Genomic DNA, 23,893 nt, shown 5'->3' with positions numbered 1-23,893 from the left:
CAGCTGTGTTCCGCTCGCTCAATGTCGATCGAGGCAGATCTACTACAATCAGCCGTGTGTCGTACGTAGCATCCAAGACAAGCCTGAAACGTCAACCCTTCCGCGACGGGACCGGCGCCCATGGATGCTTCGCCTCGAAATGACGCTGCAGAGCGTCGAACCGAGCAAAGGCAACTTTTTTCTCCTCCGCGCATACCCAGCACGAGTGCAATTTACCCAGAATGCAGCCCTTTACATGCCGTTCGAATTGAGGCCTTTTCGTGAAGTCTGCCTCTGGCTTCTTGCATTTTGGGCACTCGAAGGCTGCGGGATCCACGAGTTGCTGGACAGAGATGCTGCGGTCCTGCCGCAATTAAGCAAGCGGAGCAGGAGGCATAGTGAGTCGAATCTTCTTACTGGTGCGTGATGTCGTCCCTCCGCGGTCGCCATCATGCACGTCATCGGAGCTCCGCTTTGCATTGCGGGCGGGCTTCTTTGCAGCCCGTGCGGGCTGAGTCCTGGATGGCGCCGCTTTTTGGAGCAGCAGTGAGGACAGTTCACCTCTGAGACCTCTCTTTCCACGATTCACCAGAAGTGGAGGTGGTTCGCATGACTGGGAAACTGGGGTAAGTACGTTGAGCGACTGCCGCAGGTCAGGGGGTTGGTTGGTGATTGCGGCGGAAACACTGTCGCGCGGTGTGCCGTCATGATCGATGTCGTCAGGCTCTTCACGAGCATTCTCGAGATCGAGGTCAAGCATGTGCTCAAGGTCTTCATCGTGGATGATTTGTTCAGTGTTGTTTGTTTCCTGCTCTACAATGTGTAGACCAGGAGCAGACATGGGGGACACATCGTCTGTGTGGATTGGTACCGGATATAGCCCTAATGGTTCCAGTAGGAAGTACGCTGGGTCTCCTGGGTCGACAGTGTTGTCCATACTCCCATGCCATGCCGTGTCAGTGGAGAGTATATCCTCGGACGGATGAAACAAATAGTAACGCTGGGTCGATAGAGATGCTCTACCGCCAGGCATGTGCTGTAGAGTGCTCATCTGTTGCTTCTCGGCCAGTGCATCACAAAGGATGAACCCGTGTGATACTCACGATAACTATGTTGGTAACCGGAGTTGCGATGTCCAGGACAGGGGCTGCCTGATAGACATGCGGAGACAGATAGACGATTGCGGCTTTTATATCGACAAGGTCCGTGGCCAGCGGTGCCCCTCGCCAGCCCTCCCAGCTTCTCGGCGGACGGGAGAAGATCCTCTAGACAAGGGCATGCCAAGAGCGGCGAGTATTTATCATACGAGTCGTCCCGTCCACATGGTGATGAAAATCAAGCAGGGAGAAATAGAAGGTGTCGTTTTAGTGGAAATAGAATTCTACCGACTGAATCCTCGATAGTCTGATGTCGAGCGAGTTTACTCCGCATTGTCCGACCACGATTATGGCCAACAATCGGAGCCTTTATCGTCCTGACGCCGGCCAATGCAATGCAACTTCCCCTTTTGGTGAGGTTCCTTGTTGCGGCGGAAAATCATCTTGTGCGATCTGAATTAGACTACATAGAGAAGGAATGGGGGGCTCAGAGAGTAAGGATACAGCATATGAGTGGTATATGGGTATCAGAGATAGTTCCAGGAAGGTGAAGATGCGATGAAAGAAAGAACGAATGGGCAAACACTATCACTGCATGGCTAGGCACTGCACCGGTCGCTATTGATACTTCTCTTTATATTCTAGGTCGTGCCAGCATAGTGGACAAAATCGAGTATAGCGATCTGAAGCGTACCTCCGGAGGTGTGATCTTGTCTAACAAATACCAGATAGCTATGGAGGAGCGAATGCTCCCTTTGCATTCTGCCTCTCCACTCAAGTCGATCAGGAATACTGCTTCGGAAAAACCCCTTAAGGCTTGGTCCTTAACTGAGAGGTTTCTGACATATCATGAACCATATTGTTAGCTGCGTCGCGCGCTGAGACCTGCTTCGCAAAGCATAGGCTACTGCATATTCCACGGATCGCTCAGCATGCGCCGTGGAAGCTGTCTCACGCGGAGCGCCTTGTCTACCACGACAACAAGAATCCGACGTCTGAGGTTTATACACTGTATCTACTTTCCGTGACATCGTTATGATACGCTGATCTACCAGCGTCGGAATGAACCCTCCAGTAGGCATGGAGACAGGCCGAGATTGTGAATGTGCGACTGACAGGCGCCCTCCGAGTCGTATAAAGGTTCATTATGCGGGACCCTTGGCTCACACAGGCTAGATATCTTCCTCACTTGAATACACCGGTTTTCAGTATCCACCATCTTTACTTGGATCCTCACACTATGCGAGTCACACTCACCTTGGCACTCGCCCTAGCCATGTTTGGACTGGCTAGTGCGTCCCCCGTTGCAGGAGGACCACATAGCATAAGCCGCCTTCATATCTGATTCACACGTATTCTTCAGAACGAGAGGCCCGGGGGTTGGGCGATTCATTTTTGCAGGAGCGCAGCGGTTTTGCGGACAGTAGGTCGCCTACAATTATTTGAGCTAACGATCATTGATGGCTGTTTGCAAAATAGAGACCTTCATCAAACACGAGCGAGAACCCACTATTCCTTCGTGCACCACACAATGTTGCCGAAATGGCTTGTGCAGCTGCTGTTGATTGCTCTTATGAGTAGGATGTCGAGGCTTGGCTGGGTAGTCTCATATCTATGTCGAGGACTTCAGGATCTTGCTGAAACTTAGGAGAGATAATACTACGAGCTCCAACTCCCTTAATGATTCCGAATCTACGTCTCGAATACCATGTGATCGACAGATGATGCGAAATGTGCCGCGATTCCACATGTAGGCAAGCGTAGCATGAAAGGGTGGCGATGACTGACACCAGTGGTCGCCTTGTACAACACGATGTGACGGTCCGAGTTAGATGTTCATGATGAATAAGCATTGTATCCGCCAAGAAACCCGTCAGAGTATGTGAAACATTCCATGCGTTATGCCATTTGGGATTCCCGTCACATAAGGAACATAATTTATTGGCCTACACCTGAGATAGATGCCGGAGCTGTGGTAGAAGAAGCGTAAGCGAACCACAGGATGCGAGATCAAAACTGAACGACCCCTGGGGCAGGTCTTCACCTCACGAGCGGCGCCGACCAGGACTCGACTCACCGACCCAACAGAGTCAGCCTGCAGTGCGAATAAGAGCTCACGACCGTGACGGGGACACGATACCGCCGCCAAAAAATCAGGGCTATACCGCCCGCTGCTCTACCTCCTCCGTCACAGCACAACACCACCGCGCATGTGCAGGAATTCATGGATGCTGCAGGCTTTGCAAAAGAAAGAACACCACTCAAATGGTGTGTGGAGGGCTTCCTCTCCAGTAAATTGCACCAGTTCCAAGTACACGCAGAGTAGGGCAAGAAGGAAAATGTCCCATCCCAGCTCCTCCATGCTTTGCATGACGACAGGCGCTGCAGCGCTACCGAGTCGTTGGGAGAACTGGCTTTTCGCTCGGACAATTAGGCCCCACCCCTCGCGCTTCGCAAGCTCAAGGCCCACGCCGAGGATGCGAGCACGAGTTTGCATACAACAAAGCGCATATGAAATAAATACCCTAGACCTGATTGTCAGCGAGACCGATAATGCAGCAGAGCTGCCTACCCTCCGTAATGTCTCTGGACCCGCGTCGAAACACCAAGAATCTGCACCACATCAAGGGTGAGTTCCGTTTGTCCATCCCCAAAGTCTATCACTGACGTTTAGGGCGCGAACCGTTGGTGCTCCTGACCGCTGCAGTGCGTGAGCAGATTACGATAGCATTCAGCCACAGATCTGCATCGCGAATTAGGTCCAGAGGCTCGAGCCGCGAACTGGCCAGAGAAAGATGTCACGCTGCACGAGGTGTTCAGGCGGGAGTGGCACACAATGGAGTGAAGAGGTAATACTGGGAAGGTGACAAGTGAACCCTTGTCACGGTCGATCCAACATGGCATACACTATCCCTAAGGACCGTCGTACTTTTCCACGTTCGAAGAGACGCTGAATGCAAGACGGTTCATGAAACTCGTTTCCTCGCGTGGTCATAGGGGCACGCACCATAAACGGGCCTACGACGCCTTCTTGCACCTAATGCCAGACCGTGGGATCCACTGAGCTCGAGAATTGAGGTAGGCAGCTTTGTTCCCACCTGACGACACGTTGCATCAGCGCAAGAACCGGGGAGTGTCACCGTCCTCTGATCGCCGCACCGAGAACAAAGGCCTGTCGCTACATTTGCCACTCGATCGCATTTCATTTCGCATGCTTTCGACTGGTCCTGCTTCTACGGTCTGTCATTCGTCATTCAGGACTGTATTGCCTGGAAGATTCGGACGCTCACCTTCACAAGGACAATGTAAACATGCCCGGTGTTCGACGTGTCCATGGTTGGACCAGAGGCGTCGAAAAAGTGATATATAAGCAGTTCCTTCCTTACCCTTTGGCCATCTTCGCACTCAGCAGCGACCTTTTCCAGCTCCATAGACAGACCAATCTCTACGTGAGTCAGACAGCCACATCATGAGCTCCAACCACACCACCCCTGCTCCCTCCGCAATGGCCTCGGACCCGTTTTTAGAATTCTGCGAGAAGCTCAAGGAAATGGCGTCCACGAGCACTGACCAGTGGTCGTCCTTATCGTCGGACCCGGCAGAAGTCACAGAGGTCGCCGGGCCTCGAACCGCGGAGGGCTCGCTTGATATCCCTGATCTACAGGCCATCGTTCAGGAAACCGACTGGGACCTTCCACCTTTTGAGCCGCAAGAGGTATGTCGCATCCTGTGTTTCTGCTAGACCACATCTGACGTCTCGCATCATTCGCACAGGTTCCCAGCTTCGGAAATGGGAGTTCAACGTTCAGTCACATAGGGACACCATTCAGGTCCCCAGAAGGCAGCTCTTCCATCCAAGAGCCGGCGCCGTTCATGGGATACCCGTGGCTGGCTGATCCTGCCACAGAACCCTACCTCAACCTGCCCTACGATCATCAGCCGCACTACATCGGCCAATGGGATGCCACTGCTACCCAGATGCATTGGTATTCAATGGGCCTCAACCACGGCCTCGCTTTCAACGCGCCCCATGTTGCGTCGTATGACGTAACCAGCGCACCAATCCCTGGCCTACCATATGTAGGGCAGGAGATTCAATCCATTGATTACACCAACAGCGGCTACGGCTACGGCTACACCGCTACCCCCGCTCCCGACACACGTCGTCCTCGTTCCAAGAAGGCTCGCACCAGGTTCCGGCAATCCCACGTCGTCAGGAAGCCAAGGACTTGGACGCCCGCTGCACGGAATTATCAATGCAGCGACTGCCATGAATGGTTCTCGCGCAGCGGTGTGCGCGACCGCCACATGACAACAGGCTGCACCAAGGGCAAGCAGCAGGAGTGGCAATGCCCGATCTGCCTCAAAATGTACTCCCGCACCGACTCGCGCGGGAGGCATTGCCACAGCCAGCACAACATGTCGTACAGGGATGCAGTAGAGTGGGTCAAGGAAAGAATGACCAACAGGGACGCAAGCGAGAACGAAGGCTCACCTGCACCGCCTGATGACTACTAGCCTCGCATCGTTTCCTTTCTCTCCACGGTCTCCGCTGATTTCCTTGCTCTTTCGCGAATGCTGGCCTCTATTCATGTACGACTGCTTTGATCATTGTGCTTGTTCGTCATGTGCCTATGTCTATAGCTTTTGTCTTCGTCGCCTATGCCACAATATATGATATGTCTTGTTCAATAAGTGTGGATTACGTGCTCACGCATTTCCAAATAGCTTGACGCAGCCACCAATCACGAGTGTCCGAGACTGACTATGGGGCGCGAATGAGCGGGATACAGAGGCGCTTGGACCAGCGATGCGATGGCGTTCTGCTCTGAGGAACAGCAGGAACTGATTGACAGCGAGGTCACCTTCTAGTCAACAGAGATTTGAGCGAACGGGGCGGTGTATGCCCGAGCGGCAGAATGCCATTTTCAACTAAAGGTGATGGTGGAGGTTTGAGGTGTAGCATTTGTCCCGTCTTAACTTTTGTAATCTTAGATGTATCACCTCGGCATCCGCCGGAGGTCGCCTGGCCAGTCCGCTAACTTCATGATCTCAGATGCGGTCGCCGACGGCAAACGCCGGTGGCTGTCGCGTCGCCCGCCTATGCCATCCACGCATCGCCAGTTGGCATGGTTTTGTGACTGGTGCGCTCAGCTGAAATACGTGCGCGCGAACTGGAGACGCCATCAGCTTCAGTCGAGATTGAACCTGTTGCCTCCGTCGTCCTCTGGTTTTTCACCGCACTTGGGGGAGTCGTGTCCTCGTGCCGGATAGACGTCGCAAATGCATCCCGATACCTTGGTGTGGCGCATCGCCATTAATATTCAGCATCTGGATTGTATTCCGAAAACCAAGACGTAGCAGGACGGCTACGAGATTCATGCACTCGTGCAGAGGTACCACCCAGGCTGGAAGCCGATCATCATATGTTACAATGTTTGTATATTGCGCGTATGTTAGACTATTATAAAAAAATAGCTGATTGAAGCAGTACGGCTACGATCGAGCAGGGCCTTGATGGTGTTAGCTCAGACAGACCGCTGGAGCGTGGCAAGTAGTCGCTTCGGCTGTTGAAATGACAGGAGCGCATGTTTAACCAGATTTGTTGTTCGTGCCGAGGCGTCGTTCTGCATATTCATGTTCGTGATCTTTGTAAGCCAAGAGTATGGATTGGACGGACACTGAGGTGAGCTGAGAATCGATGAGTCACGAAGACATCGGAGTTGTCAGAAAAGTGTTCACTTGGCACGCGCGTTCAAGTGCGTAAGGAAGTGGAGGTCGTTGCGAACTTCTGCGCGATGCGTCCAGATAAGGGATTGAAGGGATGGCACAATGCTGTGCATAGTTCTGCGAGACGTTTTGATACGATGATGATTCGGGGCGTGATGAGTGCGTCCTCTGCAGGAGCGCGATAGGGTATGATGCGCGTTGTTGATAGAGATGTCTACTCATTTGTATGGAAGTGTAAATGAGACTGACGACAAAGCCGCATCTGAATAAGTACGAGGAGTGCTAGCAAGCGAAGCAGATACTCACTAGTTATGACAAGCAAGACAGCTAGGAGCCGGTGTTCTAGAGCACTGTATGGGCTAATGGGGTATTCGACTGTTGCATTGTCGCAAGTAGTCATGAGAAGGCGCGCGATGCGGATAGCTGTGATGTGCGACTGGAAGGCCAGTTTGGTATGTAGGGAACCCGTCCAAGATATATTCAGAGGCTAGAGTCATTCGCGACGAGTCGGAATAATGTCGGGCGACACAGAGATAGCACTCACAGTATGTGTTCACGCGCTAGTAACGAACCTAGCCCGCGAACGATAGAATGTTGGATAGCATATAGACTCGACGAATAGATAGAGCACTGTCTTTGATAGGAAGGATGCGACTGTGCAGTCGTAAGGAGATGAAGCACTGAAGTAGTAAATAAATCCGCGATGTCGAGCAACCGAGCAAGGGTAGGAGATCCTGGAGCAGATAGTGATGTGACGAACATTGAGGTAATGGTATAGATTGGATAGGCATGTCGAGGACCAGGAGCATTGCGATCGTTGACTGAGTGTGAGACGACAGAGTAAGCCTCGAATGAGAGATGGAGCTTGGCGGGAGAGGTAGCCGCAGTCCAGACAGATGGAAGGTTGTCTGCACCAGTTGTGATGCGACGGAAATCAGGATAGTCGTGTTCCAGCCGAGGAGTAGCAGCCTTGTGGCGATCAAGCGCTGGTCTAGCAAGGCTGAACGTGAGGCGAGCATTCGTATGTTGTGTCAGACATTGGCGAGTAACAGGCGAGGCATCGCCCGAGCGAGTCTCAGTGGAATGGAGAAGGCCGTAGTAGTCGTGTTAGCATAGGAGATGTGTGGAAATCCACCGGATCGTGAGGGTGGCTAGTGAGTAATGACGCTAACCGAGGGAGACACAGACGAGACAATGAGTTGATATCGCAGGCGCATCTAGAATGATCCCGGTGAGTCCGACAGCCATGAGCTAACAGATGGGAAGCACTCACAGCATCTCGTGTACAACGACAGACGACGTTCGAGTGCATGGAAGCCTAGTATGAGCAGCAGAAGTAATATTGCGAGGAGAGATTGTTGCCGAGAGTAGATAGGGTGTTTTGGAGGAGGATGAACAGCAACAGAGTGGCCGTGAGATGTATTGTAGAGCGCAAAATGGGCAAAGGACCTCAACATCAACGAATGTGGGACCTTTTGAAGACCGGAAGGAGGGTTACGATGCAAGGATGAATAACAGAGACGAGAAATCACAACAAGCAGTCGGTGAAGAGAGCACGAGAGAGCATTGAGACGAAATCAAGAAGGTAATATTTGGCCAGAGGCAAAGACGCGGACAGCTTTGGATGGTGAAGGGTTCAGAGTTTGAAGACGTAGTTTATCTTGAGGTGGAAAATATGAGGCGCATTGACGTTTGGGAGTATGGTCACAATGCGCGAAAGATGGCTTAGAAAAGCACTAGTTTCAAGGCGGTGAGCGGTCGCGAGGAACTGATAAGACTAGGAAGACGCGACCACAAGGTAAAAAACAGTAAGGAACAATAGCCAGACTAATAACGTGGAGCTGCGAAAGTGGCACTACGCCCGGATAGAGGATAGAGGAGTACGCCATAGGAAGGGCAAGTAGTCATGATACTGTAGTGCAATTTAAGGGATCTTCGCGTGAGGTATGGATGACGCGACCGGCGCGACCGAGATCCAAAGCGAGCACGGAGATTGTAACATCATTGTCGTGAACGGGTCGTCAGAGCCAGCCCATTTCGATGTTTTCGGACTGTAGTTTAACGTCGAGTCCAGGAGAGGCTGTTCGGACTCATGTCCAAGAACTAGAGAATGTGGCGGCATACGAAGGACTGTACGCCAGTAAGATCCGTTGACTAGTCCAGAGTGAGCAGACGAAGACCAGGGATATTGACGAGGAGCTGACGTCGTCAGAGGGGAAACAAGACTGATTCTTCAGCGAGTGGTGACGAGCTAGACACCGGCCGCCAGATGCCAAGAAGCCGCGAGAAGATTGCACGACGCTATCGAACCCATGAGACAACGTAATGACAGATCAAAGTGGCAGCTCACCGACGGGAGAAACGGTCATGACAGACTAAGACTGTTCACGTCCAAGATACGAACGGACAGGCATCTTGTATAACGCGACAGCCACAGAGTATGCGAACGGAGACAGTTCCTAGGCCAATACAGAAGATGGCCAGTGACTTCTGTTCTTCGCGAGGACACGCGTGGTGCGCGTCAAGCTGGATGGACTTTGAGATCCAGCGGTGTGAGACGAGTAGCAGCAGTAACGACACTTGATTGTTCGATCGACCCAAGAAGTCGGGCGCTACCGATGTCAGCACCGACCGAGCGGACGAGGCCGATGTCGACGCTTGAGCGAGTCAGATCGTGACTAGAGCCAGAGGATGCGGCTGCTCCAAGGTAGTTTGTGGATATCCAAAGACAATAGAGGAGGCAAATCCAATGACGAAACGAAACGAGATGATCAGAAACCGAGACAGTCGATTTGTAGCGTTTTGTCTTTTCTTCTGTTTTTTGTCGCGTTTCTTCATTATCTTCATTTTTTGTGTTTCTTGTATTCGCGTGAGCCAGAGAGAGTAAGTCAGACTAAGCCTAAGATACGATTCGCATCTTGTTGCGGCGCGTTCATGTTGTTTCGTAGTAGTCTTCGGAATTGTTGTGTAGCGATCCAGTAGTGAGAAAAGGTCGGCCAGTGCGCGAGAGGACCAGGCGTAAACCAAGAAAAGACAGTTCTGACAAATCGATATCGATGCCGAGATGTTCATGAGACCGAGTCGAGAATATGAGATGAAGCCCAGAATAAGTTATCGAGACAATTCCAAGCCATAGAAAGATCCAAGCTCGAAGAAATAAAAGTAGAGGAATCCGAGACTCGTGCAGGCGAGAGAGAAGACCATGGCGGGAGCCAAGAAAAGACGCTTGTGAAAGATTGAGGCCGAGAATACGAGAAACGGAGCCCAGAATGAGAAAATCAAGACAGGCGTAGATGGATCCGAGTCTTGACGCGTTGTAGATTCATGTTGAGGTAGATCACTAGAAATCGTGTCTGGAGTTCACGCCAAAAACAGTCTCAGACCAGCGCATTGAAGAGGTCGCACAGATCGTCTAGCGCCGAGCCACCTGTCGACGATGCCGAGGGAGCGTCCGTCGAGAGCCCAAAAGATGCAAACGCACCCAGCAGGTCGTCCGCACAATCCGTCGCCTCTTGAGTACTGGTGCGCCCATGGGACGATGCCGTCAACAACAGACTCGACGACATGCGACACAGCACGTCAACGTCGAGGTCGTCGTCGGTGCTCTCCTTGACCGTGGTGATTGGCGTCATCTTCTCGCGCCGTCCGGTCTTTGGATTCCTGTCCAACACAGCGTGAGAACGAGAGCAGGAACACACAACATGAGCACGTACACAGCTGACAGCCGGAATCGCCCACAGCCTCCCTTGGGTTCCGCGCTCTCCGCGTCCTGGCGTGCAAGCTTCCGCGATATCTTCTTGTATCGCTTGCGTGTGTCCTTGCGCGCCTTCTGCTCTGCCGCACTCTTGTTGCGCACCGCCCTGAACGCGTCGTTGTCCAGTAGCCCACTCGACAAACTAGACGTGCACTTGCGCGTCGGCTGGGCGACAGCCTTCTTGGCCTTGCTGATGCCGCCGCCATACACCTTGCCGCTTCTCGTCGCCCTAGCGAATGAACCTGCCATGAGATGTCAGTCAGTGGCGCAGATTCAAAAATCGATCAGATGGTTGCGCTCGTACCCGTGTTCGGAGTAAAATCATCGTCAGAGAAATCGTCTTGAAAAGCACTGAATAGTCCTGAATTACCTGCGTTCGTCGTCTTCTCCGCGCCTCCAGTGGAGTTTGTAGGGAGTGTCGAGTATAACGATTGCATGTCGAACATCGGCCCAGCAGTCGGAACTGGGTCCTCGAGGAGACGGTCGGGTAGCACGGGGTGAGGAGCAATGGCGTCCAAAAGTGTCTTCAAGCTGATAACAGGCGCGGACGAGGTGGGTGGGATGGAGACGTCCTCCAGTCCAGCGACGACAGCCTGCTCGCCGGTATCTGACCCAGACACCACGACCTCCGGGAGTGGCATCGCAGGAAGCCTACTCTGCTTCTCCGTCTTCGGCGACGAAGATGTAATAGCGTCCTCCACGAACGTCGTGTCCCAATCCTGATCAGACGTCGCGTTGTGGTCTTCGTCAAGTGCGCCACCGACGAGCGTGATGTCCCCCACGGATGCGTCCTCCTGGTCGAGGTGAGCGACAGTGCACTCCTGCACAAACCCAAAGTGGTCTAGCACTGCATCGATGTCTTGCTCGTTGTTGCCGCCTCCATCTCCTGCTGCGATCAGTGCTGCTGCGACCGCACCGAACACCGCGTCCACAGACACCAGCTGGACACCCATCTTGATGTTTTCCTCCACCATCACAGGCTGCTCCTGGTGCCCCATCTCGATGTCCTCTTCAGGCTGCGCCATATCAACCGCTGCGGAGATCAACTCGACCGGAACCCCTGCGAGCCCTGCATTGGTAACAGGGTTGGCGGCGATCTGAATAGACATGAACGCAAACACAGGTTGTCGTCAGACCCTGCGCGCACATAACAGCTTCATCGCCTCACCTCGTTCGTGTCACATACCATCTCAGTCTGAGCAAACAGTGCCTGCGGAGCTACTACGCTCTCAAAGCCGTCCATCTCCATCTCCACAGCCTCTTCCTCTGCATGCAGCATATCGCTGTCCTCGTCGACAGTAACCGTGTCTGTAAAACATACAACGGGAGACGCCATCTCGACCAGCACGTCGTCAGTGGTGTACACGTCCGCCATCGCTTCCTCTGCGCCGGACGAGGCCTCGGCGTGGATAGTATCCATACCCACCGCAAAAGCACTGTACGTGTCGCGAGTCGGCTCGGGTGAGAGTATCTCCGCATCGACGGCCATGACCGTAGCCTCTGCAATCTGGCCTTCCGTCGCAGGCACCTCTTGCGCCTCTGTCACCGTGAAGACGTGCGAAGGCATGTTCAGAGCTGCGACGAGTTCAGCTGGCATCCCTGGACACGAGCCAAAGTCAAAGGCAAAGTCCTCCAATCCCAGGCCCCGTTCGTGCGGCTCCCCTTCTACGGGCATCGCTGCTTGCACAGGCTCGACCTCGACCACAGAAGCAGCGGTGGAGTGCTCAGGTAATGTACCGACCGGTGCGACGGGGTGCTCAATCTCGTCGGCAGGGAAGGCCAGGGCGACGTCCACCGGGACACGCTCTTCGTTGTGCTGAGGAACCATCGACTGGTGCTCGACTTCTGCTGCTGTGACGGACCGCATGGCCTTGCATGCAGACTTGGGCTTCACGCGAACACCCTTCAACTTGGTCACAGAGCTCTTTGGCACTCGCTTCATATCGCCCTCCACCAGCCCGAGCAGCTTCCGCCATCCTCGCCGACTGCGACTAGCTCCAGACGCAGTGTGCTTGACCTTGACACTGCATCCTTGTACAGGTACCACCTTCACCGTCGTCGAGCTCTTCAGTGTGCACGAACCATAAAAGGTCTTGTCAGACTCACCGATGCCGTTCCCTCGCGTTCACCCGTGTGTTCCGGCTCTTGCTCATCACAGGCGCCCCTCCGCCACGCTTGTTCATCGTACTGGTGCTCCTCTTGCTTGCCAATCTCGTGTCGCGTCTTCCTCCGCAGTGCCTTGTGTCGCCCATTCATAGTCGATAGTGTCCGGACGACCTCGACCTCCAACCTCCGTGTCCCCGCAGGCGTCCGCGGAGGCACAACGTCTGCCTCACTGGCCGCAGCCGCCGCTTTCGCAGCCCTGCGCAGTGCCAGGAACGGGTACAATAGCTCATCCTCGGCCTCCTTCCTCTGAGCCCGCGGCCTCTCGATTCTCAATTCCCCATGGGCTGCCTGGCGACGGAGTTGAATGACCAGCGGAGCAGCCGACTTGCCCTTGCCGCGCGCTCTATTACGGATCCCGCTGCCGGGACCCATGTTGTATGTCGAAGAGACTATAGGAAGATTAAAGTAGCAATAATCAGGAGAATTAGGAGATGCAGGCGTTGAATAGTGATAGATGAAAGAGAGTGGGTCTGGTATGTTCGGGTTCGACTTGGGCGTAACGCGTGACCATTCAACAACGCGTCGACACGTGTCACGTGATCGCGCGCAAGGCTCGCGTCGCGCCCCTCCCCAAGTTGCCGTTGCCGATGTTGGCGGCGTCTGCTCGCTGACTTCAGGAATCATCCAGGCATCAGACGTCATTTTTTGTGTGTGATTACTTTGTGACCAGTACGCAAACGCATAGTGGTCACTACATTCATAATTTCCGGGTTCGAGACGGCACTGTCGCACCTCACTTGACGCGCAGAAGGTGTTATTAGCTCAATGGAAGGGCTCGCAAGATACGTCTGCTTGAAAGTTTGGTATATCTTAAGCCTGGCGCGATTGCCTTCAAATTTTTACTGTTACGCCCGCGTAGCTGTGTTTAGTGCCACTCGCCGTGGTTGCTCCACAGTCATAGGCAATGAAGTAAACAATATGGAAATGTTTAGCAGGACACGAATGAGACGGCAAAAGGTTTGCATACAGCAGTCATCGACTGGACGCATCCAACATCGAGGAGCTCGATCGTCACATCCATCGCTAATACAACTAGTCCCACAAATGTAAACAACCATATGTATGGTAACAGCCCCGCATAGGAGAGTACCATGGCAACTTATTCGATGCATAATGAACTACACCGGCGGGCACCTAGTCCGGTCCAGTACCGACAATCTAACCAAAGCCCCTCCGACTTCAGCCTGCATCAGAGTTTGCATTGTCATTGAGGATCGGGAACTCACTCAAAGATATAGAAATGGAGGCATACATTATGAGGGCTGCAGAGAGACGTGTGTTGTCTTCAGGACAAAGCACCGAGGTCGACAATGACAGGCGCTATTGCGATATGGTATATAATCCAGGTTCTCAGCTCGGTCAATCCGCACACTCGCTACCGACCGTCTTCTGCTCTTCCTACCCGCACGAGATGCTTAAAGTGCCACAGACGGCCAGCCAGCGTTCAAACAACATATGGAGCTGGTCCATCACAATCATATGCCTACGCGAGCATTATGTGCATCCGCCACAACGAAGACTAAAGGGCGCACCAAGAGCAATCGCTGCAAACCTGCAATACGCAGGGCTATGTAAAGACGACAATCAGTGCACAATCATGAATCACGACAAGAGAAGTGCCGCAGGACATGCTGACGCGCTTCCCACCGCCGAGACATCCGGCGCTCCCCGTACAAGCTCAGGCGGCCACGCTCGTCCGCGGTAGCCAACAGGATGGAAACAGTGCGGCGTCCCCGCGCACCAGCAGTTATACCGACCACTGCGGACGACACGGCCGACGGGCCAATCAAGTGCAAGGTCTGTGGAAAGGTATACGCACAAAAGCAAAACCTGAACAGACATGCGCAGACCACGCACCTGGGTGGGTGAAAATGGGACTGTGTCATATGTGGCACCAGGATATCGAGACATGACGCATTGAAGCGTCATCTCGATAACATCCACAAGCTATCGGATTTGGAGGCAAAAGAGGACATCGCGCTCGGAGCGGCCGGCAACGATCCTCACCAAGTGAAACGCGAACGTTACGCTCGCCACAGCTCTATACCAGGAGTCTCCCACTGCCCGGCATCGTGACATAACACTGGTTTATCAAATTGGCGACATCTTCTGCATCCGCGAGTCCCCAAGGACTCCCTTCGAGAAGATTTTCGAAGACCGCATACAACCAATCGATCTCACAGTACGTGAGCATTATGAATTATTCTACTGCAAGTGAAAGCTTACTCTTTTTGCTTTAGACTTGCAGTCAAAGAACGCTCGATAATGTCAATATTGAACCAATACCGGAGCTTAGCACATGTCCCAATGCGAAGACGGGGAGGAGCCTAGGGTGTACATGGACGTGTCGATAAAAGAGAACGACTGCATTCTTGATTGAATGTTCCGTCCAGGAAAGAATCAAGTCGTGGGCCGTGGCAGCGAGATTTGTGATGGTGAAACGAGTCGGCAACGGCCGGTGACTGGGCACGACGGCTATTCCGCGTCGCCTTCTCGTTCTCTTACTGTTATGTACAGGACTCGTGCGATGTCGTACTCGGTCAGCTGCTCCCTGCTCATTATCGTTACATTCGCACGATGCTATTTCGAGGGCTTTGCCCGTCGTCATAACCCTCGTCTTTCACATACTTAGCAACGCCGGTCGATGGTGCCACACCGGTAAGCTTTCAGTTCGAAGATCGTTAAGATAAGAAGCACAATGCATGTATAAAGACAATCTCGTAGAACCTTCCACCGCAAGTACAAGGCAGTCATGGAGAATAAGGGGTCGTTCGCAGGACAGATACATACGGGCCAGGTACGAGGCGGGCGAGGCGAGAACGCAAGGCATGGTGAGTGGTTCACACGGCAGCATTGATCTTCTCCCCGACAAATGTGACGATATGCTTCGCCTCCAGATCCGACAGATTGTGGATGTTGTTTAGATGACGCTTCAGTGCGTCGTGTCTCGAATTCTTGGTGCTGCATATCACGCAGTCCCATTTGCGAGCGCCCAGGTGCGTGATGCGCACATGCCTGTTCAGGTTCTGTCTATGTGAGAATTTCTTTCCACAGACCTTGCACTTGATCGGCCCGTTGGTTTTCTCGTCCGGAGTGGTGGCTATGACTGCTGGTGCGCGTGAACGCCGTGATGTCGTCTTGCTGTTGGCCTTTGTAGATGAGCGTCGCCGTCTAAACTTGTAGGCGGGAGCGCCGGAGGTCTCGGCTGTTGGAAGTGCGCAAGCATAGGCCAGTGATTCTGTAACGTTGTTACTTCTGCTGGCGCTGTTGATGTGTAGAGTGTTGTCGATTTCCTGCCCTACATCCTGTAGGTCAGGGGTCGATGCGCTTGACACACCAGAAGGTGTGTAGCGCGGCCCGTCAATATCGCTTGTTCCAGATCCCATAGCGATCTGGTCGAGAATATATGGGTCAATGTGGGCAAAAGGATCCATGGCGAAAGGTATTGCAGCGTGAGCAGCCACCTCTGGGGCCGGTGGGATGCTTATGTAGCCCTCTGGCCTCTGATGGCTGAGAATCCATGTGCCATAGGATGCATCTGCTTGATGTATCGTGCCGTTCTGCGGCGGGTGTGGAAGATATTGAATAAAATTGTGAGACCCTGGATGATGATATTCCAGCGGCAAACACGTCTCATGTATGGCTATGTTCTGCGGAACTGGCCCCAAGGCCTGCATTGAATAGAGGTCATAGCCGCTTTCGTGAGTCTCGTCTGCACGCATTGACTGCTGAACCCCGACGAGGTGCCTTAAAGGAAGAGGTTGGGGGTCGAAACTTGGGAATTGAAAAAGCCCCATGTCGTAGGTGACGGTGTTTCCGTCAGTTATAGGAGTCTGCGGGCTGTAGAAGTGGAGTGGCATGGTAGGTTGGACAAGCAATGGTTGGATGCCAAGGCGCGATTGGTGGTGCTGTTGGCCCTGCGGTCAGCGCTAAGAGCTCGATGTGGGCTAGTCGAGACCGAAATCACCTACGCAGGAGTGGCAATTCACAGACTTGGTTTAGCTGTGGAGAGAGAGAGTTGATTGTGAGTGGAGGTGGGCAGAACGCAATTTATATAGAAGACCACGGTGCATCCCCGGCGCTCATGCAAAGTTCTTGTCCTTTGTTCTGAAGACTTCCACAGCCAGTCCTGACTGACACTAAGGACTGCGGCGCGCATCCTTTTCATTTCCGCTACTCAAAGTGAGTTCTGGATCCCCAGGGATAATGCAAGCATCGAAGCTGACAGCCAGAGACGTTGATCGCAGTTGCGGAGTGAACCGTTGGCTACCGATCGAACAAGGCGGACATAATAGGCCCCGATGTGGCTTTGTTCTCTTTTTGCCTGATTGGACGGCTGGACCTTCATCACTCCCACACGTCTTCACTTTCATGAGTGCCCGTCTCATCGTGTTGTAAATGTGGCTTCAGGATACCTGTGAGCCCCGTTCCCTTAGGGTTCCCTGACCTAACTAGCCAGGTTGATAAGTTCCTTTGTGCTAGCGAATAATTCACGAGCGAGAAGTAATCCTGAAAACACATTCAAGTATTGTGCCAAGGTATATATCAAAGTCAATATTAACAATTCAATCGGCCTTTTTGGAATGTTGGAGCGTCATGGAGCGTGTTAAAGTATCAGCCGCAATCTACAACAAGAACACGAGTGCAGAAGCCCGAGAATCTGAGCCTTAGGCCGGGCACTTGAAGTTCAAACCCGCCATATGTATGCCGCTTCAGCCATAATTTCGCAACAGCACTCGCTGCCATCTTCACTCTCATTCAGTACACTTGTCGACACCTGGTTTTTGTCCATCACCTCTCGCAGCCGTCAAAGAACCTGTTGTGCGGCTCAGGTGACTTTCGTCGAAACAAGTCACATCAACATTATCTACCAATCGGCTGTAGGTACTTAGAGAATCCTCAGCTTGCGACACTTTCTCCGTTCATCATCCATGTCTCAGAACGCCGCCTCCACCTTCCTCTACCGCCATACGTTGGCTAGTATTTGTGTGTGAGATGCATCATCGCGTGCTCAGGAACTCCAGATGAGCAATCACCGCATCTGAGCCCCATAATCTATTCAAGTGACGTGCTCCTTGTTATGCAATGAATATGGTAGACGTCCAGTATGCCTCGGAGACCGAGTATAACGAGATGCTCCATGGTTTGCCGAATGTGCCTGAGCGGGCTAGGAAACTTGCGCTCTTCGTCATAGACTCATAGTAGACGTTGCCAACGGTGACCTTTGCGGGGGTCTCAGCAGTGCGAAGTTCCCGAGCACCTGTGCGGAGATTTTGGTGGTAGAAATGTCTTGGACGGGCGAGCTTGGTATTGACATCAGGCCGAGGAGGCGGGAATCCTTGGCGAGCTTATGAGCACGTGCAACAAGCAGCTTCGTCAAGTTGGTGACTCCGATGAGGATGTCTACGGGCATGGTGACAAAAGAGCCGGTTTCATTGGGGATCGGGACATGTCCGTGCAGGGTACAACGCCGGACTGCGAGACTACCTTGAGGTAGAAAAGGTGGCACAGGGATTCGGAGTATGTAAGCAGAAATCGCGCTTGCAGGTTCGATGGAGGAAGGCACATTCCAGTCGAGCGTTTGAGGACATAGCGTGTGGCTATCTCTCTGCCAGTGCCGCATGTAGAGCACAGCGCCGAGTCAACTTTGCCTAGGTGGGAAAGGGGCGCGTGTCCTGAGCGCAGTTCACGGCGTTGCCAGTCTTTTTCTATTAGAATTTCAGGCCAGCTTGAATGACTTGTCAAATAGGAGAGGAAGGTCGATGTGACTCATTGTGCCATAGTGAGGAGATGCTTTTCGACGCGTGAATGTATCCCTATGTCCGCCGTCCGGATGGCCACTGTGCGAGGCTGCTCAAGAGCGCGAGTTTGCATCCATGGATCTGATCTGCCTGCTGAATACAACTGCCGTCAGACCACCGATTACTTCACCACGAATATCGCCAACACTCGCTTCAATGTCATTCTGATTCAGCGCGGCACCGGTCGTCTGCCATCAGCGCTCTAAGCCCAACAATCCTGTCGTATGCCTTGTCGAATGGCTCAGCGTGGCCATCTCTAGGCTTCGGATGGAGTATCCGCTTCGTCTTCTGTAGGTCCTTCTAGTGTCGACTTGAGCTCGTTCTTGACTGCAAGCCAACGATAAAATTGCTCACAGTCGCCGGAGATATTCGTGTCAATCTTGAGATTAGGAAGGAGTTTTCCCAACAGCGTTGCGACCTCGGAGACATGTTCGTCGATGAGTACCCATTTTAGGTCGAGACGTTCGGGAGGGTGATTCTGTGGAAGACGTGGTGGCAGAAGTTGGATATAGGCACCATCTGCGCGAAATGGTATGTCCAAATGGATCAGGCGTGGACAGTTTGTGGCGAATGATTGCAAAGAACGCAACGTAGCCTTTATTTGTTCCAAAGCTTGCATTGCGGTGAGATGCACAACGTCTCTGGTTGTGGCCGCGCTGCTGGCATTTCCTCCGCGATGTCGTCGTCGAGGTCAACCGCCACATGTGCCTGTAATATGATTGTCTGTACTCTGCGGAAAGCAAGAAGTTTGCGCAGATGGTCGCGCCGCAGAGTACCACCACAAGACGAGATAGTGTTGCTGCGCCATTGATCTTCCCAGGGACTTGTCTCCATAGATAGACACTGGAGTCGCGAAGGCGAGAATAGATCCTGTAGAGCGTTGAAGAATGCATCGACCTCAGATGCAGATGGGAACGAGGAGCAGTCAATGCTGAATGTCTCCACTTGTGGGAACATAAATTTGCCATTCGCTAGATCATTGAACGCTGTCAGGTCTTGTGTCCGGATCTCCAATTTCCGGTGTGTGGCGAAGCGCGCTTGAACGCGAGAACCGAGAGAGATTGAAGACCAAGTATCACGAGTCAGAAGCACGCATAGCTCCTTCAGAGTGGAAGAATGGCTAAGATAAGCCAGCGCATTTCCGCGCAGAGGAATGTTGCCGCAAAGAAGTACCTCGAGCCGTACAAATTGGCAGGCCAGCGAGGAGGGCCATTCTGTGGTAGAGAGAAGAGGTCCAGTACTTCCTCATCCAGTGGCATCAATGTCCATCTCAGTAATCTCTGGGCACTCTGCGCCATGAATTTGATGAGTTCTGCATTCCAGTCTTCTCCTGAAACATGCGGGCAGGGGATGGTCAAGTCTATGGCGACCTTCTTGAGCTGAGGACCAATGTAGAGACAAGCGCAAGTCCAAAAGTCCTCGCACGCAATGTAAGGGCCTGAATCATGGATAATGAAAGTGTGCAGCCAGTCCAAGGTACGGAGAGCCAGGAACAGGAGGGGCTGAGGCGAGCATCGCGTCATGATCTGCATCGGTCCTGCAGGTGGGACATCGAATTCGTAGCGAGGATAGTTTTCGCCGCCCCGACTGAAACCAATGGTCTTCGCGAGTGGCGCCTCCCAATCTCTGTGAAGTCCTCAGGAATGAGATCACGCTGTAGGCGCTGGTAGACAGCAACTATGTCAGTATCACCAATTGGGGGATGGAAGTAGAGCACGCACATAAACTCGACGTGAAGTTCTTGCATCGTCATGAAATGCCCAGGCATCGGAAGGCAACAATCGAAATATTGGTATGAGGTTCTTCAGACCTCCCCATAGGACTTCGATAGCAGTACGCGGAGCGCACGACATGTCAGAGCGAATATAACAAGCCATTTAATGTCGGCCTGTCGGACAAAGTGGCAGCTTTTTACCGCGATCTCCGCGACCACAGGTGCTCGGCGCGTCGACGACCTGGAGAATGCGGATATAGCAGTCGATCCACATGAGGCCATTTTGCGAGGTAGGGGCGACGTGTTAAGGAGGGAGAGAAGGGGATAGTGAAAAATGGGGAGAGAGAGTTCGTGGCGAAGGATTCCCACGGTGTTTGTGGCGAAGCCCTTTAATACTCTCACAAAGCGTTGCAGACAGTCATATTTGACTGTGTTACTCATTCTGTGGCGGGGCTTTGGAAGCCGTCTTCGACAGTATGAATCCGGTGCATCCATGTACATCAGGAGATGCTTCCAAGGTCTGCACAAGGGGCAGTTCATTCTCTGCCGTTGAGCAAAACCGCCACAAAATCTACTCACGGTGGCGCTTCACGACAAACATGGTGAGAAGATATTCTAGCAGTTCAGAAACGAGGTGCCCACCATCATAGCCGTCTTCTATTTACATCCTCGCAGGTCATACAACGTCAGCGGAAATCAAGACCACACTCTGGAAGACTACGTTGTTCAGTCTTCTAAAAATGGGAGGCAGGATCGTCATCCGAATGGTCTCGTCAGTGGAGTGGAGAATACCACACGTCGGTAGCGTGAGGCGCGAAGTCGACCGATCATGTGGCAGTTCCGAGGCCTCCGCGAGTCTCTAGGCCTGAACATCTCGCAGTCAATATCACCCAACAAGTATAACTGACGCCAGAAGCCATCACTGAAACGCTGCTGGTCTGGAAGATGCAATACAATCTGCGAGTAGGAAGTCCTTGAAGGGGAGCTAGACGCACCCGGTCACACAAAGCCACAAAGCCAACGTGCACGCCGGAACGGAGCACGTACATCGTCGCGCCGCAGCTTGATCGGCGTAAAGAGAATGAAAACGTGTTGCAGCCTATTACGACCGACGTTGTGTATCAGTGACCACTAATTCAATTAGTATCCACAATCAGCGTCCCTTCCCGTCAGCAGAGCTCATGTTCGAAGAGCCAGTGAAATGAAAGTGCACGCGAGTGAAATGGCCTGATAACTGGAGTGACATAGCTGACGAAATGTTCACTACCGAAAAACATCCAAGTGACGCGACGTTGAAGAAGGTTTAGATGTAGAATTGGGATAAGGTCATTTTCGTGGGTTTTGGGACCAGAGGCGACTCACCCGGGCCCTGATCGGTCCACGGCAAATGCCGGCGGCTCGTCCCACTTTTCTCGTGGAGACTCAAATGCTATCTCAACTGTGATGCTGTTCTCTCATATTGTGTCGCTCACTATACCATGATTCCTTGGAAGCCTACCAGGCGGATGTGCTTCATTCATCAAATATGCGACAAAATCTCACATGTCGATCCGTATCATCATTTTGGTCTACAAATAGACGACTAGTCAGCTGCGAGCACAAGCAGTTGGTAAGTATGCAGCTCTTGTCGGCTAATCATTTAAAATCACGGCACATAGCATCTGAACATAGGCATCCAGTCATAAATACAAGGCAACGATAAATACGACCAGGAGCGTACCACGTTAACATAGAGACAGGATACGAGAAGGGCAAGGCGGGAGGGAGGGAGGACGATTGCCCGAGAACAGTGAGTGGTCACCCGGTGAGATACTTGCTAGCAGCAACCTGCGCGACGATCGCCTTTGCCCTCACGTCGGACATGCGGTGCTGCTTTTTGACATGCCGCCCCAGTGCATCACTCCTGATCATTGACTTGTCGCACAAGGTACATTGCCATCGTGAGGGGTCGAGGTGCGCTGTTCGTATGTGCCGATTCAGAGACGCTTGGTGGGCGTACCCTGTGTCTTTGTTTTGGTCACATATTTGGCACCGGAGGGGCCCCTTCGACGCCACTTGGGGTCGTGTTGCCTTGATTGCAGGTGCGCGTGGCCGCTGTGATGTCTTCTTTGTCTTCCTTACCTTCGCGGATTTGCGTGGCTGTGCGAGCCGATACGCGCGGGCCGCGGAAGATTCGGCGAGGAGGCATGTATGCCCCTCAGATTCGGTGGCATCCTCGCTGGCGCCGTTGGTTTGTTCGGTGTTGTTGATTTCCTGTCCTACAGCATGTAGGCCAGGAGTCGGTGCGCTGTACACACCGGGAGGCGTGTAGAGCCATGGTGCCCTATTGAGGCCACCCATTCCGGCCTCCGTCGCGATGAGATCCAGGATGTACGGATCGATATGAGGAAACGGATCTGGCTCTGAGTATTGACTCAAACCAGGACCATCAGCCATGACTAGACCGGGAGGCACGGTCGCCTGTGCGGAGTCGGATGAGACCACATGAGATGTTGCTGCTCCATCTCCAGCGCCCATCTCGAAGCCTGCAGCTGCTGGGAAAATGGGCACGAACGTCTGGGACAGGCTGTCAGCCTTTGTGCAGCCAAGCGTGAGTGGCCAACTTACCTCTCGTATACCCACTAGCGGCGCGCTGTGCTCGAAGCAATTCATTTGGTTGTAGAGGCCGGCGTATTGGGCGTTTCCATCGCCAGAGGCCGGGTGGCAATGCGACATATTACCGGGATGAGGAGGGCAGATGATGTTGTCTGTCGTTGGTCCGGGAAATACGGCTGGTACGGAGAATACGGAGTAGTCGAATGCGTCGCGAGTATTGCTATACATCGAGGTGTACAGAAACTGCGAAGACATCGTTGGATATATGAGCTGTGATTGAGATACAAAGACACAACTGTTGCTGCTGCTGACTGGATGTTAGTGTTTGGGCCCTGATGCTGAGTATAGGATGAAACTCACATCAGTAGGAGCGACACTTCCCGGTCCTTACGAGTTGCGATGAGAGAGTTGGTAGTGAGGGATTGAGACGGGCAGAATGCGGTTTATATAAAAGACCACGGTGCGTCCCCGACGCTCATGCAAAGTTCCTGTCCTTTGTTCCGAAGACCTTCACATCCAGTCCTGACCGACACCGAAGTGTACAACGTACATCTTTCATTTCCACTCCTCCAGGTAAGTTCCGGATAATGCAAACGTCGAAGCTGATGCCCAGGGACATTGTTCCCAGGTGCGGAGTGAACCGTTGGCTACCGATCGGACAAGGCGGACATAATAGGCCATGATGTACCTTTGTTCTCGTCAGGCCGATTAGACGGCTGGAGTCTCGTCACTCGCACGCGCCTTCACTTGTGCGCAGTTCATCGCGTGGGAGATGTGGCTTACAGATGCCCGTTCCCTTCCGGAGGAGTACTCGACCTGTTGAGCTGGATTATCGTCATTTTAAATGAATCCCTTTGTGCTATCAAGCGATTTGCGAGGGAATATCTGAAGGCACACTCATGTATTGCATCGTGGTAGATGTCAAAGTCAATGTCGACGGTTTATGCGACCACTTCCGGAATGTCGGGGGGTCACGGAGCTTGTCAATGTGCTAGCCACAATTCACAACAAGAACACGAGTGCAGAAGCCCGGCCGCCTGAGCCATGTCAGGGTCTA

At 52.9% G+C, this 23,893-nt stretch overlaps 9 protein-coding genes across 9 annotated transcripts; 3 read left to right on the top strand and 6 right to left on the bottom strand.

The window, feature by feature from the left end:
- Nucleotides 1–91: 91 nt before the first annotated feature.
- POSPLADRAFT_1045626 (hypothetical protein) lies at nt 92–1,303 on the bottom strand (the record flags this gene model as incomplete). Its single annotated transcript, XM_024478811.1, has 5 exons — nt 92–343; nt 437–1,015; nt 1,083–1,130; nt 1,164–1,244; nt 1,286–1,303. The coding sequence occupies 5 exons, from the start codon at nt 1,301–1,303 to the stop codon at nt 92–94; spliced, it is 978 nt and encodes a 325-aa protein (XP_024340035.1).
- A 1,013-nt stretch (nt 1,304–2,316) lies between these two features.
- Nucleotides 2,317–3,921, top strand: POSPLADRAFT_1032930 (hypothetical protein; the record flags this gene model as incomplete). Its single annotated transcript, XM_024476896.1, has 7 exons — nt 2,317–2,368; nt 2,440–2,499; nt 3,038–3,062; nt 3,295–3,344; nt 3,606–3,705; nt 3,751–3,782; nt 3,836–3,921. The coding sequence occupies 7 exons, from the start codon at nt 2,317–2,319 to the stop codon at nt 3,919–3,921; spliced, it is 405 nt and encodes a 134-aa protein (XP_024340034.1).
- A 660-nt stretch (nt 3,922–4,581) lies between these two features.
- POSPLADRAFT_1139068 (hypothetical protein) lies at nt 4,582–5,594 on the top strand (the record flags this gene model as incomplete). The annotated part of the gene is made up of 2 exons (XM_024484993.1): nt 4,582–4,791; nt 4,851–5,594. The coding sequence occupies 2 exons, from the start codon at nt 4,582–4,584 to the stop codon at nt 5,592–5,594; spliced, it is 954 nt and encodes a 317-aa protein (XP_024340033.1).
- Nucleotides 5,595–10,183: 4,589 nt separating this feature from the next.
- On the bottom strand, nt 10,184–13,368 carry POSPLADRAFT_1139060 (hypothetical protein; the record flags this gene model as incomplete). Its single annotated transcript, XM_024484990.1, has 6 exons — nt 10,184–10,466; nt 10,520–10,802; nt 10,931–11,657; nt 11,747–12,607; nt 12,667–13,115; nt 13,263–13,368. 6 exons carry the CDS (start codon nt 13,366–13,368, stop codon nt 10,184–10,186), a joined length of 2,709 nt encoding a protein of 902 aa, XP_024340032.1.
- Nucleotides 13,369–13,962: 594 nt separating this feature from the next.
- On the top strand, nt 13,963–14,899 carry POSPLADRAFT_1039474 (hypothetical protein). The gene is made up of 3 exons (XM_024477550.1): nt 13,963–14,448; nt 14,474–14,591; nt 14,625–14,899. Exons 1-3 carry the CDS (start codon nt 14,355–14,357, stop codon nt 14,800–14,802), a joined length of 390 nt encoding a protein of 129 aa, XP_024340031.1. The 5' UTR covers nt 13,963–14,354; the 3' UTR covers nt 14,803–14,899.
- Nucleotides 14,900–15,566: 667 nt separating this feature from the next.
- Nucleotides 15,567–16,586, bottom strand: POSPLADRAFT_1055302 (hypothetical protein; the record flags this gene model as incomplete). Its single annotated transcript, XM_024480625.1, has 1 exon — nt 15,567–16,586. One exon carries the CDS (start codon nt 16,584–16,586, stop codon nt 15,567–15,569), a length of 1,020 nt encoding a protein of 339 aa, XP_024340030.1.
- A 977-nt stretch (nt 16,587–17,563) lies between these two features.
- Nucleotides 17,564–18,783, bottom strand: POSPLADRAFT_1039472 (hypothetical protein; the record flags this gene model as incomplete). The annotated part of the gene is made up of 3 exons (XM_024477549.1): nt 18,680–18,783; nt 18,521–18,617; nt 17,564–18,429 (listed from the first exon to the last, which is right to left on the bottom strand). A coding segment is annotated over exon 3 (417 nt), but the record flags the coding sequence as incomplete, so codon positions are not given.
- POSPLADRAFT_1139974 (hypothetical protein) lies at nt 18,784–20,295 on the bottom strand (the record flags this gene model as incomplete). Its single annotated transcript, XM_024485109.1, has 5 exons — nt 18,784–18,854; nt 18,882–19,005; nt 19,257–19,647; nt 19,701–20,153; nt 20,249–20,295. The coding sequence occupies 5 exons, from the start codon at nt 20,293–20,295 to the stop codon at nt 18,784–18,786; spliced, it is 1,086 nt and encodes a 361-aa protein (XP_024340028.1).
- A 773-nt stretch (nt 20,296–21,068) lies between these two features.
- On the bottom strand, nt 21,069–23,091 carry POSPLADRAFT_1045624 (hypothetical protein; the record flags this gene model as incomplete). Its single annotated transcript, XM_024478810.1, has 8 exons — nt 21,069–21,106; nt 21,150–21,198; nt 21,289–21,340; nt 21,604–21,679; nt 21,714–21,735; nt 22,363–22,499; nt 22,539–22,797; nt 22,849–23,091. The coding sequence occupies 8 exons, from the start codon at nt 23,089–23,091 to the stop codon at nt 21,069–21,071; spliced, it is 876 nt and encodes a 291-aa protein (XP_024340027.1).
- Nucleotides 23,092–23,893: the final 802 nt, after the last annotated feature.

The sequence above is a fragment of the Postia placenta genome (genome assembly GCF_002117355.1).
Source record: "Postia placenta MAD-698-R-SB12 unplaced genomic scaffold POSPLAscaffold_5, whole genome shotgun sequence".
Taxonomy (NCBI): Eukaryota; Fungi; Basidiomycota; class Agaricomycetes; order Polyporales; family Adustoporiaceae; genus Rhodonia; species Rhodonia placenta.
This window is presented reverse-complemented; position numbering and strand designations above follow the sequence as displayed.